The 17,261-nt window shown below is 39.4% G+C and overlaps 1 protein-coding gene across 6 annotated transcripts in view; it reads right to left on the minus strand.

The window, feature by feature from the left end:
- Positions 1-2,593: 2,593 nt before the first annotated feature.
- LOC127658375 (E3 ubiquitin-protein ligase UBR5) overlaps positions 2,594-17,261 on the minus strand; it is an 81,355-nt gene continuing 66,687 nt past the window's right edge. For 5 of the 6 annotated variants that reach the window (XM_052147646.1, XM_052147645.1, XM_052147641.1 and 2 more), the window contains 19 exons: positions 16,859-17,070; positions 15,801-16,034; positions 13,496-13,569; positions 13,221-13,393; positions 13,028-13,141; positions 12,029-12,246; positions 11,814-11,934; positions 11,306-11,651; positions 10,180-10,267; positions 9,873-10,017; positions 9,629-9,759; positions 9,179-9,239; positions 7,582-7,760; positions 7,405-7,489; positions 7,167-7,322; positions 6,942-7,055; positions 6,629-6,773; positions 4,744-4,829; positions 2,594-4,657 (listed from right to left, as the gene is read on the minus strand). In XM_052147646.1, the coding sequence (XP_052003606.1) occupies positions 4,445-4,657; positions 4,744-4,829; positions 6,629-6,773; positions 6,942-7,055; positions 7,167-7,322; positions 7,405-7,489; positions 7,582-7,760; positions 9,179-9,239; positions 9,629-9,759; positions 9,873-10,017; positions 10,180-10,267; positions 11,306-11,651; positions 11,814-11,934; positions 12,029-12,246; positions 13,028-13,141; positions 13,221-13,393; positions 13,496-13,569; positions 15,801-16,034; positions 16,859-17,070 (2,895 nt within the window). In that variant the 3' untranslated portion in view covers positions 2,594-4,444. The remainder of the gene's footprint in view (positions 4,658-4,743; positions 4,830-6,628; positions 6,774-6,941; positions 7,056-7,166; positions 7,323-7,404; positions 7,490-7,581; positions 7,761-9,178; positions 9,240-9,628; positions 9,760-9,872; positions 10,018-10,179; positions 10,268-11,305; positions 11,652-11,813; positions 11,935-12,028; positions 12,247-13,027; positions 13,142-13,220; positions 13,394-13,495; positions 13,570-15,800; positions 16,035-16,858; positions 17,071-17,261) is intronic. The other variant, XM_052147644.1, reaches the window with a different exon arrangement.

Below are 17,261 nucleotides of genomic sequence, written 5' to 3' on the forward strand. Positions count from 1 at the left end.
AATCTAGTTAACTAGTGCATGGGGTTTATTGGCATCGTATGATAAATTGTCCCATTTGGTGGTTTCTTGAGGATGCCGAAAATCGTGCTTGCACGTGAAGCGTCTGAGACGAGTACTCGATCCGTAACGGAAACACGATTGGTACTGCGCATGTGCAAAAATGCGTCTACTTCCTGTCTGAAGTATGTCGAAACAATTTACGGCAATTCTAGACAGTAGTTATTTGACACTACCCGATCAGTACCGGAGATAGCTTAACTAGTGATTCTCTTGATATAAAGACAATAATTGTATTGTTCCTATTGATGCATATTTCTTATTTCTCCCCTACGAGAGTTTTGTATGTTTTTTTCTTGTTAAATATGAGTTTTCGCACATGCGCAGTACCAATCGAGTAGTGACACAGACCAGTCACGCTTCGTTTTACTCTTACGTGCCATCGTGTTACTATGATAATAGTCCGGTGTGCAACACGGTCTCATTTAAACGGTCCGGGACACATTGGCAATGCGGTTCACCTCACGTTTATTGTCGCTTCTGAAGCACGATGTTTTGCGATGAAAATAAAGCATTAAATAATCACGCACATTTACAAGCTCCGCTAATGCACCGGAACGGATCTATAGATGATAGGCTCCGCCTATGTTTCACGTGGGTCAACTTGTTGACGTCACTGTTGTACGCACGCTTTATTAATTAGATAAAAGCGTTTATTTAGTTAAGGACCCTGACAAAAATTAACCATTATTTTTATTAAGGGCAAACTTAGTAACATAATATTCTTACTTTGGATTTGGCATTAATATATATATATATATATATATATATATATATATATATATATATATATATATATATAAAAAAAAATTCTGGCAAATAACAAACCATACCGAAACCGTGACCCTAAAACCGTGAAACAAACCCCTATTATATATATATTTATGTATATTTAAACATGTTTTTTAAATAATATCATTTTAAAATATGATTAATATTTGAAAGTCTGCATGAAATGAAAATTCACCCTAATATATTTTTAAATGCATGTTATTGTGAACAGTTCATCCATGTATAGGTTTTATTTATTTTATTTGTATTGCTTTTTTAACCTCGTAATCTTTAATCAAAATGTAATGTCGATCTTCTGGTGAAAAGTCAGACTTCTCTCTGGTGACGTAACCAGGACATCGAGTCATTTAGTCCGCTTAAACCCCGCCCCTTTCTTATAAATACCGCAACCTTGTGTAGAGTCGAACGAAGCCTCAATCGCATATTGGTGACGATGGCAAGGTGTATTTTCATCCGTTTTCCTTCAAAACTATCCTTTACCTAAACTTCCTTGGTTATGTGCCAGCTGGCTTGAATATACACATCAAATGAGGAGGAATAACAGCGAATTTGTGGTTGTGTTTGAGACATTGCATGTCTGAATTGTTAAGGTGATCACTAATGAATGCAAGGCTTCGGATGCCTCTGGAGTTTATTTACTTGTATGTCACCAAATCAATTATTTTGCACAAAAAGCTATAAAACAAAAAAATAAATAAATATAAGATTTAACTAAAATATTTATAATTTTTATCACCTCGGACAACCTTATTGGTCAACAACCCATATATAAATGGAATAGTCAATATTTTAATATTCGTTATGCAATAATTATTAGAATAGCAAATACTATTTTAATTTCACAAAGTTGTGCTTTGCTGGCCATTTATACAGTGAGATATACGCCTCAATCCGGGTGGCGGAGGACGAATCCAAGTTGCCTCTGCATTTGAGACCATCAAGCTTTACATCTTATCATGTGACTTGAGCACGTTACCAAGGAGACGTAGTGCATGTGGAGGCTTCACGCTATTCTCCGCGGCATCCACGCACAACACCACATTATAGTGACCACGATGTTACACCACGTGACTCTACCCTCCCTAGCAACCGGGCCAATTTGGTTGCTTAGGAGACCTGGCTGGCGTCTTTCAGCACGTCCTAGATTCAAACTCGTGACTCCAGGTGTGAAAGCCCGCTTCCTGGATCAGATGACGTCATCGAAAATAATATAGCATCATGGAACGCTGAACCAATCGGCTTGGTGCAAAAAGTCATCCATATGTGGGCAGAGAGACATGCGATTGCATATGGCCACCAGGAGATGGCGCCAAGTGCTTGACATTGATCACACAAATGGCACAGAATGAAACTCAATTCTGTGAAATCTCACGATTGAAATCATGTTTGCATGCTACGGAAACCTTTAGTCATTGTTGTGTTTGCGTGAGGAATTAGAACTTATGTACAATTATGCTTTTAATAAAGCATTAAAGATAAATTGGGCATTTTAGACACTTTTTGTAATGCATGATTGGCAACAAAAGCAGTTTTTATTATATAATGTCAAATTAGAAAAATCGCTACGATTTGAAACAGCAGCCACCGTAAATAACCTTCAGTGAAACTAAATGCTTTATTCGTTATATGTTCGGAATATTATACCATTATGCTTCTCTTTATGATGTTGTGTAGTATGTGTATTGTGCACGCCATACAGTAATTTTCTGTATGGATTAAAAAAATGCCAAAAAATCCATCTTTATTTCTGACATGAGAGAGGACACCACTCACAGAATTAATTTACATAATGAACTCAAAATAGGCAAGAAAACTCTAGCTGAAGTCCATCAAGACTAGCGATAGCGGACACGGCTACATGGGAAACATACTAAAAAATACGGCATCTAAACCTAAACATCAGTTAGCCAATTCTTTTATAGTTATGCGTGCCGTGTTTGACATTTTCGCCCCAATTTGGAACCCCCAATTTAACAATGCGCTCCAAGTCCTCGTGGTGGCGTAGTGACTCAATCCGGGTGGCGGAGGACGAATCTCAGTTGCCTCCGCGTCTGATACCGTCAACCCGCGCATCTTATCACATGGGCGCGTTACTGTGGAGACCTAGCGCGTGTGGAGGTTTCACGCTATTCTCCGCGGCATCCACGCACAACTCACGACGCCACCCATCAAGAGCAAGAACCACATTATAGCGACCACGAGGAGGTTACCCCATGTGACTGTACCCTCCCTAGCAACCGGGCCAATTTGGTTGCTAAGGAGACCTGGCTGGAGTCACCCTGGATTCGAACTCGCGACTTCAGGTGTGATAGTCAGCATCGATACTCGCTGAGGCGTAGCGACTCAACCCTGGTGGCGGAGGACGAATCTCAGTTGCCTCCGCGTCTGATACAGTCAACCCGTGCATCTTATCACGTGGGCGCGTTACCGTGGAGACCTAGCGTGTGTGGAGGTTTCACGCTATACTCCGCGGCATCCACACACAACTCGCGACGCGCCACCGAGAGCGAGAACCACATTATAGCGACCACGAGGAGGTTACCCCATGTGACTCTACCCTCCCTAGCAACCGGGCCAATTTGGTTGCCAAGGAGACATGGGTGCTGAGCTACCCATGCCCCCCAAGGCGTAGCGCTCTTAAAATAGGGCCCAATGTCCTTATTTGCTGAACATCTTCCCTTCCAGGAGTTAATAACAAATGTTTCATTTTTGGGTGAACTATCCCTCTACAGTTCCTGTTTGGATGATTTCGAGTTTTAGTATCGGTTCTTAATAATGTCCCATTTAATAATGAACCACTAATCACCACCACGAGGAGGTTACCCCATGTGACTCTACCCTCCCTAGCAACCGGGCCAATTTGGTTGCTAAGGAGACCTGGCTGGTGTCACCCTGGATTCGAACTTGCGACTTCAGGTGTGATAGTCAGCATCGATACTCGCTGAAGCCCCCTAACATGGACTAGTGAAGGCAAAATGATGGTTGAAAAACAGCATTTAAAAATGAGCCATTACCTTGTACATTCATTATATTTAACAGAAAAAAAAAAATGCATATTCATCTGTAACGCAAGCAAAAGTCCGTCAGAATTAAAAAGATGAATAAGCAGCACAACAGTACTTTGCATCCAAGTTTATTTTGAAATTCCCTTCTCCCTCTATACAAGAAAACAAATGACTTTCCACAAAGGCAGCAGTGAACTCTCAGTGATTTTAATGTTTAGGGCAGGAAAAATTAAAATAAAATCATAATCACAGTGTAACCTTTCTTTTTCTTTAAATACTCCTGCTGTTATCTTTGGCTGGGGGTTTGGCGGACGGTTTTGACCGTCGGGCCAGATTCTCGGAAGTTACAGTTCGAGCCAATGAAGCTGCAGGCTTCAACTTTACGAAAGCCAATGCAGGAATGTCGTGTTATACTCGGACAACTGAAAAAAAAAAATCAAAATGAAACAAAATAAGAACAAGCCGTCTGTGTTTGCAACACAGATCAAAAAAAAAAAAAAACACGATTTTTTTATATTTCATAAAATTGTATAGACAAAAAATAAATCTACAAAAATTGAACAAGTAATATTACACATGTTTTCGTTCAACTACACAAAGCCGAAGTTCTTGGTCTTGATGGCTAGTAAAAGTTTCTGTTTGAGAATCTGTTTGGAAGAGTAAAGTGGCACGTAAAGGCGAGAGATGCAGGTGTTGGCGGTGGGCAGGTGCTGGTCGTCTGGTGGGCGTATGGTGATGGAGGGCATAGGCTGAAATCCTTCTTCGCTGGCCGGCAGAGATGGACTGGAGGTCCAGAAGTATACCTGCGGGCGTCACAGCGATTTAATAACAAAGATCTGCTGTACTGGGCATTTATGTCAACTGGCTTTGAGTCAAGAAAGGGACGTACCAGATCTTGCCTCTCTGTCATGCTCATCTTCTCAACAATAGACCAAAACCAACGCTTGAACTGCAGCAGCTTCTCCGCATTTTCACCTCAAGTTGAAAATAGCAACAAGTATTTAAAATCAAGTCAAATTAAAACACTTCAATAAGGAGGGGGATCTTCAATTGAAGGATCTCGATATCCATTCTTTAATGGATTTAATATGCGACGTTAAGCACCGAGATCCGTCGAGTCCAAAGACGAGATCCACACAATCGATTTGTCAATGCCTCTTTTTAATGTCTTTTCTGGTCTTTACAGTCAGTTGTTGATCCAAAAAAGAAAATAGAAACTTCTAAGTATAAGAAAGAACAAGTGCCACTCCACTAATATTTATATATATTAAGTTTATCATTAATATTTGGTGAACGACAACAAAATGCAGAACTGATGGTTTTCTTAAAGAGACAGTGTTGTAAATTTCAATATAAATAATGAATTTAAAATCACTTAAACAATGCATGCCTAATTGAGAAACACTTAAGAAAACATGCATATCTCTTAAGCAAGGCCCTACTGAAATCTGTTTTATTGTTTCCCAAATTCCTTGTTTTAAAGTTTAATTTCATCATCAAAGTGGCGTCTAATCAAATTAATTCTTAAAACGTACTTTTCAACATGCCATTGCATTTTCAACCAACTTTAATTCAGTACAAATGCACTCTTGCTTGTGATATATTGTTTAATTTTATTATTATAATTTATTAATATATTATTTATTACTATTCATATTACTACAGTGAATATTACATTCTACTATAGAGTTGTAATACGTTTCTGATGCAATTTCTTCCATTTCAGGCATCTAGCTTTTATTTTGACGCACGCGAGCATTTATTTTTTGACGCACGCAAGCGTTTATTTTTTGACGCGAGCATGTAATTTAGACGCGAGCGTGTATTTTTAGACGCAAGCTTTTGAGCGTTTATTTTAGACTCGAGCATTTATTTTGACATACGCGAGCGTTTATTTTTTGACGTGAGCGATTATTGTTAGACGCAAGCTTTTGAGTGTTTATTTTGACGTTTATTTTGACATACGCGAGCATTTCTTTTTAGAAACGCAAGCTTGAGCGTTTATTTTAGACTCTAGCGCTTATTTTAGACGCAAGAGATTATTTTAGACGCGAGAGATTATTTTAGACGCAAGCTTTTGAGTGTTTATTTTAGACTCGAGCGTTTAATTTAGACGCGAGCGTTTATTTTAGACGCGAGAGATTATTTTAGACGCAAGCTTTTGAGCGTTTAATTTAGACTCGAGCGTTTAATTTAGACTCGAGCGTTTATTTTGGACGCGAGCGTTTATTTTGGACGCGAGCGTTTATTTTGGACCCGAGCGTTTATATTAGACGCGAGCGTTTAATTTAGACGCGAGCGTTTATTTTGGACGCGAGCGTTTAATTTAGACTTGAGCGTTTATTTTGGACGCGAGCGTTTATTTTGATGTGAACTTTAGATGGAAGGTTCACTTCTGACTGATAAACAGTTCGCTACATGGCCCAGTGTGATCATTAAAGCGCAAATGCTGTGATTTAATGATATAAAATATAGTTTACATGCAATAAAGCACTTCACAGTGAATTAGTGCTCTGCTTTGTCATCTCATACAACGCAAATGATTCTCACATTCATTTAAAGCATGCAGCTCAAATGCAGACTAAGATTGCAGCCTTTCACGGTTTAATAATCACACTAGGACTTATTATGATTTTTATTTGATTAATTGTAACAGAGCACATGCTCAAAATAATAATAATTAAATAATTTAATAATGAAAGCCGTTTGATCGTGGTCATAATTGGTCTTTTTCTTTCCTTCTACTTTTTTCGACGAGATTAACACTGATGTACCTGATTCATCGTTGAAGGAGGTGAAACTAATAAGCATCTGGACGTTGACCTCTCCGCAGCCGTTGACCAGAAGTCTGAAGTCTTCTGCTGTCAGGTCCTCCAGAGCGTTCTTTGGAAGCACATCCAGGAGACCCTTCCTCATGGCCTGCAAACACAAAACCTTCACTTGCATGCATACATACATACTCGGATACATTAGGATATTTAATCACAAGACAAGGAAGGATCGTGGGACTCTAAGAAGGCTTATTAAAACTTCAAATTTGTGCATTAAAATAAAATCACATTATTTCACAAAATCCAGTGCACTCACATGCAGAGGCTGTTCTGCAACGACCAGCATCCTGTGCTCTGCGTATCTCCTCACATACTCGTACACATTCAGAGGGGTAACAGGCATGTTCACTCCACCAGCCAACAGCTCCACCTGCAGGTCAAACACAACACTATCGTACACATACACAAACCAGCTGCTCAAATGAGTTCCTCTTTATCAAAACAGACCCTGATGGCAACAAAGTGAACATGCAGCCAGTACCTGTCCAGCTCCCTCCTCTTTGCAGAGATCTATAGCAAAGGCTAGATCCATCGCAGCGAACACAGCCTCCGCCTCCTCGGTCAGAGAGTGACGAATCAGCTGCCGCAGGCTCTCGTACATCACCGGGTCAAAGAAAGCAAAGTCATGCCAGTTCACCTGCAACACAAGAGAACACATGCGTCAGCACACAAACCTACACCAGCATTCTGCAATGACTCATCGACACCTGGATATTCACCTTCCGGCCGAGCAACACCTTGATGACATGTCTGTTGAGAGTGATTGGACAGAGTTCGTTCTGCAACAGACATAAGCCCAATATTCTGGAGATACAGCAGAAATAAACATCAAGATTATATGGTTGAACTTGACAAGATGCTGGAGCTTCATTGGTATTGTAGATCTTTCCTCGTACCTGCCGATGTTCCTGAAGCAGTTGAGTCTCGCCTCAGTGTTCTTGCCGGGCCGTGGGGAGTAGAAGCCCCTCTTACCCGGCTGGTAGAACAGAGGAGCATTATCATCTCCATCATCAGGGTCGTCCAGCTCCATGTCCACCACACTGCGGGTTGAACCGTGTCTCTTCCTGTTCTCCTGCTGCGGGAATATAGAAATCACGATTTAAAAAAAGAGAACAGAAGGCTGTCTGATATGAAGCAAATTATTCTTTAAACGGGATGGGAAATAATAAGGAAAATAAAAATTCTCGTTGGTTACAAAGGTTGTGGAAATGGCCGATAACGATTCATCTGCCGATAGTTTTTAAAATCGATTTATTAAATGTTAAAAACATTTCTTTGTCTGTGTCCGTCATAGTAAGGAAAGACTGAGTCAGCAAGAGTCCAAAATGAGTACAATCCCAGATCCAGTTTATTAATCAAGCCCGAAATACACAGGGGATTATTGATGATAACCGATGGTTCCAAAAAGCAACAATCTGCATCGGTTAATCAGTAAAACCGATATATGGGTCTAGACGCAACTTACCTATATATAATATATAACCAATGATTTTTACGATAACCGATGGTTCCAAAAAGCAACAATCTGCATCAGTTAATCAGTAAAACCAATATATCGGTCTAGACGCAACTTACCTATATACAATATATAACCAATGATTTTTGTTGATAACCGATAGTTTTAAAAAGCAACTATCGGCAACGGTTAATCAGTAAAACCGATATATCGGTCGACCTCTAGACGCAACTTACCTATATATAATATATAACCAATGATTTTTGTTGATAACCGATAGTTCCAAAAAGCAACTATTGGCATCGGTTAATCAGTAAAACCGATATATCGGTCGACCTCTAGACACAACGTACCTATATATAATATATAACCAATGATTTTTGTCGATAACCGATAGTTTTAAAAAGCAACTATCGGCAATGGTTAATCAGTAAAACCGATATATCGGTCGACCTCTAGACGCAACTTACCTATATATAATACATAACCAATGATTTTTGTCGATAGCCGATAGTTCCAAAAAGCAACTATTGGCATCGGTTAATCAGTAAAACCGATATATCGGTCGACCTCCAGACACAACGTACCTATATATAATATATATAACCAATGATTTTTGTTGATAACCGATAGTTCCAAAAAGCAACTATCGGCAACGGTTAATCAGTAAAACCGATATATCGGTCGATCTCTAGACGCAACTTACCTATATATAATATATAACCAATGATTTTTGTCGATAACCGATAGTTTTAAAAAGCAACTATCGGCAACGGTTAATCAGTAAAACCGATATATCGGTCGACCTCCAGACACAACGTACCTATATATAATATATAACCAATGATTTTTGTCGATAACCGATAGTTCTAAAAAGCAACTATCGGCAACGGTTAATCAGTAAAACCGATATATCGGTCGACCTCTAGACGCAACTTACCTATATATAATATGTAACCAATGATTTTTTTCGATAACCGTAGTTCTAAAAAGCAACTATTGGCATCGATTAATCTGTAAAACTGATAAAAACATACCTGTGCTTTTTCAGGAGTGTCGAGTAGACCGAGGTCCAGTATACTGTCAGCGCCATTCTCCCTGTGAAAGACAGAAATAAGTTTAATTTTATTTTAAATGTAATTGTATTATTTTCAGTGGTGATTCTAGTTAAATTCACTTTACTGTAATACAGTAGTTTACTGTATTGTAAAACAACCTGTAACAGAATTTTCCTTTCAAAAGGAAAATGATGTCTGAATTGCCGTCTGAATTGAATTCGATTAGATAAAGAGCACGAGTAACGCAACAACAACATTGCTTTCTAAATATCATAAATAATAAAATACTATATTTCATGTAAATATTACAAAAACATCTTAGTGCACCTAAAGACAGGCTTCATTTTCTTTATGCAAAAAATCCTGTTGATTTTGGTATGAAATGACTCGTACATGTTCTTAACAGGTTTCATAAGATTGACCTCTGACCTTCCGTGTGTTATGAGGAGCTCCATGGCTTCCTCCACACGAGCTCGGAGCGAGTCTTCACTGGCCAGCAACAGCAGCAGTTGAGCAGGGGAAAGTTCCAGCAGCATCCCTGTGATTTTACTAGCAAATGCCTGTGAAACAAAACACATGCTCAAACTCACATCACACACCAAATCATTTTCGAAAAGCTCCATTTGTTCCTTTAACATTAATATTAATACAAATCTGTAATATCAAGTAGTACCGGTTGCATGGCGTGCACTCGAGGGTACAGTCTCTCTCCTAGAGCTTGTCTGTGAGCGGGCAGCGGCTCCGGTTCATCGCTGGGGTTCCCTTCTGATGCAGGCCTGAACGGCCGAGTGTCGATGGACAGCTGTCTCCTCGAGTCCCTAAGGAAAAACAAACGCAAGACAGTATAATTCAATGTCCATCTCATTAGATTGTTTTGGGGAGACGTTTAATGTGCAGTATGATTGTAGATGAAAACAATCAAGGCATATTTTCCACAGTTTTTAGACAGTAGTGCAGTAAAGTGGTTCAGGTGAAGTCACCTGTCTCGGTCTCGTCTGGATGCAGCTCTCAGTCCTCCACTCCTCCTCTCACGTTCACGATCTCTATTCCTCAAACGCTGCATAAGATCTAGAAAAAGACAGAAAACATGAGCATCACTTTCACTTCAGTAGAACAATTTTCACATTTTATACCGGTACAACTTTCTGTAAAAAAAATAAAAAAAAAAATAAAAAAAAGAGTACAAAAACCCAAGAAAAAAAATAAAAATAATATATATATATATATATATATATATAATTATTATTTTTTTTCTTATATATATATATATACATACACACACACTGAATAAAATAAGAAAAAAATATTTACTGAATGAATTAAAAAAAAAAAATAAATAACAAAAGCTAAATATTTTTACTGAATAAATAAGAAAAAAATATTTACTGAATGAATAAAATAAATAAATAAATAAATAACAAAAAATATTTACTGAATAAAATAAGAAGAAAAAATATTTACTGAATGAATAAAAAAAAAAGTTGAATTAAACATGAAAATTTAAATTGTGAGTAAAAGTGAAAAAAAAAAAAAAAAATCTGGAAAAAGAAGTTTCATTTTGTATGAAAAATACCAACAAAAAAAAGTTTAATTAAACATTAAAAAAGGCAACAAAAAAAAACAAAAAAAAAACAACGTACAAATGTTTTCTGATAAAAACCACGGAAAATTCGACATTTACGTAAAAGTTCTGACATAAAAAAACTTGTCAAATATTTTCATTTTAAGTGAAAAATGCCAAGTTTACATTAAAATGTTTTTATGTTTCATTAAACAAGAAAAATGCAAAATGTACATAAAAAGTTAAAGGCAAATGAACGTAAACATTTTCCAGATAAAATACGAGTTATCAAAAAAAAAAAAAAAAATGAAGCCAAATTTAGTTTAAAAAATAAAAACGGCAAACGTACATTTTCAGATAAAACATTTAGAAACATTAAAATTTCTGATTAATAAATTATATATTTTTTCTGTATAATTTTGCATCACCATGATAGTGGCTCTTGGGTGCAGGTGAGCAGAGTTGGACTCTGACAATTTCCCGATCCCCCCTCTTCTCCCTATTGTATCCGATATAATAAAAACAAGAATGAAACTTATACATACTGCTAGCCTGCATGCCCTTGCTGACAGTTTGCACACAGTCCAGATTGGGCAGCTTGTCATTGGAGAGGAAGGCCTGCGCGACAGCCGTATAAAAGCTGCGCGCCACTCCGCTGCCCTCTCCTGGTTCATCCTTGAAAGTGACTTTAACACGGTGTACAGCCATAGGTGTGGTGGTGCAGCGACGGCCGAAGTGAGCATTGAGCTGTCTCATGGTCTGCTGGATGAGCTGCTCTCGGTCTCGGTCCACCTCTAGAGCAAGATCACGAGACTGAAGGTTCCTCAGCTTCTCCATCTCACGCCTGAACTTTGACTCCTTCACCTCAAAACCACCCAGTTCAGTCAGTATCTGCAACATCCAGAACAATGGCGATTTATTTCTGTAAACTTAACTCACCCATCCATCAGCATGAACTTATTTGTCTCATGCAATCAGACCTAGAACAATCAGAACGATCTTAAATGTTCTGGAAAAGATCTTCAAGAACACTCAAACACGAGTTGTACTTACAGATCCAGGTTCAGCGCCCACGTCCTCCATGAAGACACGTCCAAACAGCTCGAGAGAGAGCCGCCAGCGGCCCAGCAGCATGTCGTGAGAGATCACCATCCCCATGAAACTACAGTGTGGACTGGAGTAAGAAGAAACCACATCAGAAACCTCAAGCAAAAGATCCACTCGTCGGGGTCATGTCCACTTATTTAATTAATAAAAGTGATTCTTACATAAATGTGGGAAGAGGCGGGCCATCACTCTCGGTCAAACCAATCTCTGCCAGGAGGCTGCTCTTTAACTGGGCCGCCAGATCGTGAGGGGAGGGTCCTGGTTTGGGAACATCCATGTCCTGCTCTGCGGTGGGCTGCTCCTCACCGCCCCTCTGCCGCGACTCCATACTCATCACATTCTTCATGTTTGCCGAATATGACATCTTTGTGGGTAGAATCTGGGATGAGAATTACCCACAACAATACTTGTGCTGATGTGCCTATGGTAATTCACTCAAAATGCACCAGTTACGCAGGCAACCTTTGATCGTAACCGCCACATGCCAAGCACAGTGGGCCATCGAGCAGTCCTTGAGTGTTTTGGAAGCTTTATAATGGGTGTTTTTCACAATTCCTAACATTTAATCAAAGAAAACATTCACTGTCTTAGGTCAGTTAGGATCACGGCTTTATTTTAAGAATGTGAAATGTCCGAATAGTATCAGCCGTCTCGCCGTAGCGCTGTTTTAGGCGTCTCACAGTACGGACATTGCAATATATTGCCCTGGCCACACCGGCAGTCCTCATGCCTCCATGCAGTATGCCAAAGGCACGTTCACGCAGGTGAGCAGGGACCCTGGGCACCCATAAGCTGTTAGTGACAGTTCCACAGGTGCATGTTCATTGTTTATGGTTCATTGAACAAGCATGGAAATCGATGTTTTAACCCTTTATAATAAAGATTGGTTAAGTTATTTGGATTTGCGGATGTGAAAAATATGTGATTTTTGATACGACAAAACGCTAATCACTGCAAACTCACTAAAGTGATTTCTCACTAAAGCGGTTTTGGATACATCTTTCTTATTTTTGAACATACCTCTGCTGTGTGTGATGCTCTCATGGTTTTTACTGGTTGCCAGTATGTGTCACAATGATCTTTGATAGTGACAACAGAATATTTCACAACTGTTGTCAATTTAAATAGCGGTGGCTCTTTAAGATGTGAGCAGTATTTACCTGGAGGCAATTCATGTCCACAGTCAAATCTGTGAGACCTTTGCTGGCCATGTAAGACGACGAATATAGACCTTGACTCGGCCGTCCAAACAAATCCTCCTTTCTGGCATTGGGCTGTAAGATGAAGACAACAAAACGACAGTGTTAAATACAATTATCTGTAATGACATCACAATTAAAGGGCTTAACTGGCCTGCAGGAGATGAGGCTGGTCGGCTAGAGGAATAGCCTCAGCGAGCGGGACTTCAAACGGGTTCGGAGGAATGCATCCCAGGAAGGTCATTGAGTCAGAGCGGCGGAAGAACGGATGATGTTGTCCCGCCTCAGCCGGGACCGGCTCCTCATCCTTATCCTGCAGGGTGGAGCCTGTGGAGTCGGAGGAACATAAGCAGAACAAATGAGGTTTGATTTTAAGGCATCTCTCGATAGATGAAAACAAGGTGATTTTACATCCTCAGATGGACCCACTCTGATTGGTGTCTTCGTCATTCTCGTGCTCAGAGTCCTCGTTGTCCAACCCGAGTTCAAGCAGCTCTCGATTCCTGAAGTAGCAGACAGCAGGATGAAAAACGTCAATTTAAGACTCACTTTCTCCCACACAAGTAGAACAATTAGACAGCCCACACTAGGACTGGGAGATACACCGAATATTGATGTAGATGCAACTTATGATATTCAGAGCATTAAACGGAGCATAATGGCAAGATGATTTATTGCATTTCAATGAATCAATTCAAACCTCTATTTTATGTAACTTGCATTTAAGAATGTGGACAGGAAGTCTTTGCATGGCATTTCTAAAATATGTGTAGACAAATATTGCTATTTTTGACTCCGAATGACACAAAATTAAGGGGGAAAAAAGGGAACTAAATGAAATATTTAATAAAATATTTTTGCATTTCCCCAAACATTTATTTGTGGTTCATACTGTATTAATCTGCACTGATGTGTGCATTTATGTATGCATGCATTAATTTATTTATGCACGAATATTTTGATTTATTTGTTTCTTTGTGTATTTATTTATTATTTTTGCAGGTTTCGTCCTCCATATGAAAATACACTGAAATGGTTGTATTTACGGGACCCTTTGGAGTTTGGACACAGTTGTGGTATCTTTTGTGGTATCAGTATTACTATATGTTGTTATTTACTAAAGTTAGAGAAGCTGAAGTTTATAGTAATGGAAATATTTTGTGTTGAACATGTTTTATAATCTAAAGAAACTATAATAAAAGTGTCAAGTCACCCCAGAAATACAATGTCCTCAAAGTCACAAGTCTAAAGAAGTTTCGTTTCAAATCTGAAGATGATCGAATAATAAATGAGTTCCTGCAGCTTTAAATCTCTGTAAAATCTCTGGAAGTGTTCAGAGTGAAATTAAGCTCCGCCTCTCAAGACGACACTAAATCTGAGACACTGCTCGACTATTATGAATAAAACTACGCCACATTTTTATAAACAGACTTTGGAGACGGCTGGTTTTGTTTATGAGACTCTAATATATCAGATCATAAACAGTTTTACAACATGAATGCTGCTCAGATTGCAGTTTGATGAAGAACGATGATGAAGGGTAATTCTTTCAGGAGAGATCTCATGTAAACAATGGAGAATATATCAATATTTCTCACATTTATCACTTTTATGGACAAAAAGTGCGATTGGATGTATTTAATGAACGCTTGTCATGGACGATTGACCCAAGTGTGTTGAACTGGATTCATCTGGCGATCGTGTTTTCATAATAAAAGTCCCGTTTTGACATCGCATGTTTTCATAATAAAAGTCCCATTTTGATATCGCATGTTTTCATAATAAAAGTCCCGTTTTGATATCACGTGTTTTCATAATAAAAGTCACGTTTTGACATTGCGTGTTTTCATAATAAAAGTCCCGTTTTGACATCGCATGTTTTCATAATAAAAGTCCCGTTTTGACATCGCGTGTTTTCATAATAAAAGTCCCGTTTTGACATCGCATGTTTTCATAAAAGTCCCGTTTTGACATCGCATGTTTTCATAATAAAAGTCCCGTTTTGACGTCGCATGTTTTCATAATAAAAGTCCCGTTTTGACGTCGCATGTTTTCATAATAAAAGTCCCGTTTTGATATTGCGTGTTTTCATAATAAAAGTCCCGTTTTGACGTCGCGTGTTTTCATAATAAAAGTCCCGTTTTGACGCTGCATGTTTTCATAATAAAAGTCCCATTTTGATATCGCGTGTTTTCATAATAAAAGTCCCGTTTTGATATCGCGTGTTTTCATAATAAAAGTCCCGTTTTGATATCGCGTGTTTTCATAATAAAAGTCCCGTTTTGACATCGCGTGTTTTCATAATAAAAGTCCCGTTTTGACATCGCGTGTTTTCATAATAAAAGTCCCGTTTTGACATCGCATGTTTTCATAAAAGTCCCGTTTTGACATCGCATGTTTTCATAATAAAAGTCCCGTTTTGATATCGCTTGTTTTCATTTGTACTCCTGCACAAATAACTCAATCACTGTTTCTGGAGGATTGCTATCGTGAAACAGAGATCGGATATCAATGCTGAACCCTTTGACCTTTGATGTATAATGTTAACATTAATTACATTTATAGACGGTAAATTATATATTAAACGTAAGCAGAGTGACGTCACCACCGCGTGCGGGCGATTGCGTATCAACAGGTTAAGCCATTTTAAAGCAAACACAATAACTGCGATATATTTTGAATATTGTCAAGAAGATAAAAGATATCTTAAAATCATCCTCTTCGGGGAGATTACCTCTTCCTGTCTATCTGAGTGGTGTCGAGTGTAGTCTGCAGATTCATGGCTTTGATCCAATAGATGAGGGCCTGGAAGACGTAAGCCACGTGCTTGAGTGAGCACACGTCCAACACAGGTAAAACATCGGAGTGCTCGTCGTTATGCGAACGCATCAGAGACAAGGCGTAGTTCAAGAAGTCTCCGCGTGCTGACATCATCCCCTGACGAGCTGTCAGAAGCGTCGCGGCACGCCTGAAAAACAAAAGTACATTTGCATATTTGACAGGGAGGACATTTTTTGCTCCGCTTAAAAGGAACATTTTGATCTGATTTGACTGATCTCAGATCAGGACACTCTAGGCTGTCAGTAAAGGGTTAAACATTCGACCCACCAAGTCATGTGACAAAACAATATGGCGCTGATCACAGGCTTTACATAGAGCGAGGATGAAAATAAGGTGCATTTTGAACAGTTTTGAGACCAGTGCAGATAGACAGCACACTGGAGGTTAAGTCATTCACTGAATAGTGAGCAAGGGAGCAACTTATAGCGCTCTATGCAGTTACTGTAAGTGTCCCACATTTAAAGTGTTTTAGATGAATTCTCCTCATGCGAGCTCATGCATTTAAAGATGATTGTGCTGTATTAAACGAAGCATAGCGCTAAACATAATGCACAATAATACTAAGGGACCTACTACTAGGTCCTCGTGGTGGCGCGGTTACTCATCTCAATCCGGCTGGTGGAGGACAAGTCTCAGTTGCCTCCACTTCTGAGACCGTCATCTGATCACGTGACTCGTTGTGCATGACAAGGCGGAGACTCATGTGGAGGATCATGCTACTTTCCACGATCCACACACAACTCACCACACGCCCCATTGAGAGAGACAACCACTAATCACCACCACGAGGAGGTTACCCCATGTGACCCTACCCTCCCTAGCAACCGGGCCAATTTGGTTGCTTAGGAGACCTGGAGTCACTCAGCACACCCTGGATTCGAACTCGTGACTCCAAGGGTGGTAGCCAGCGTCAAAGGAATGACATGAATACTTTCTAGCATTGAGCCTAACCTTCGGCCCTCAAGAGTACGGAGGGTGGCCTCCTCGCGTGCAGTCATGCGCTCCCTGCGGCCTGCATGTTGGGATGCGTGCAGCGGATGGCTGGGGTGACCAGGATCCCCTGCTGAGGACAGAGCTGATCCATACCGCAGCTGGGCTTCCGTAGAGTCCATGATGGACACCATCCAGTTCCAAGTGGGGATCAACTTATCCTCCACAAAATTCTGAAGAGATGAAAATATATCTTTTAAAAAGATCCCACATAATTTTTAATCAAGCTTTTTTGGGGCTTTCAGTCCATGTCTCTCATATATGTATATATATATATACATATATATACACAGGCTAGTTTAAATCTAACAAATCCCGTTTAGCACTCATTATTTCATGGGATCTGTAAGACGGCATGAGAAAC

This window comes from Xyrauchen texanus, chromosome 17, assembly GCF_025860055.1.
Source record: "Xyrauchen texanus isolate HMW12.3.18 chromosome 17, RBS_HiC_50CHRs, whole genome shotgun sequence".
NCBI classification, from domain to species: Eukaryota; Metazoa; Chordata; class Actinopteri; order Cypriniformes; family Catostomidae; genus Xyrauchen; species Xyrauchen texanus.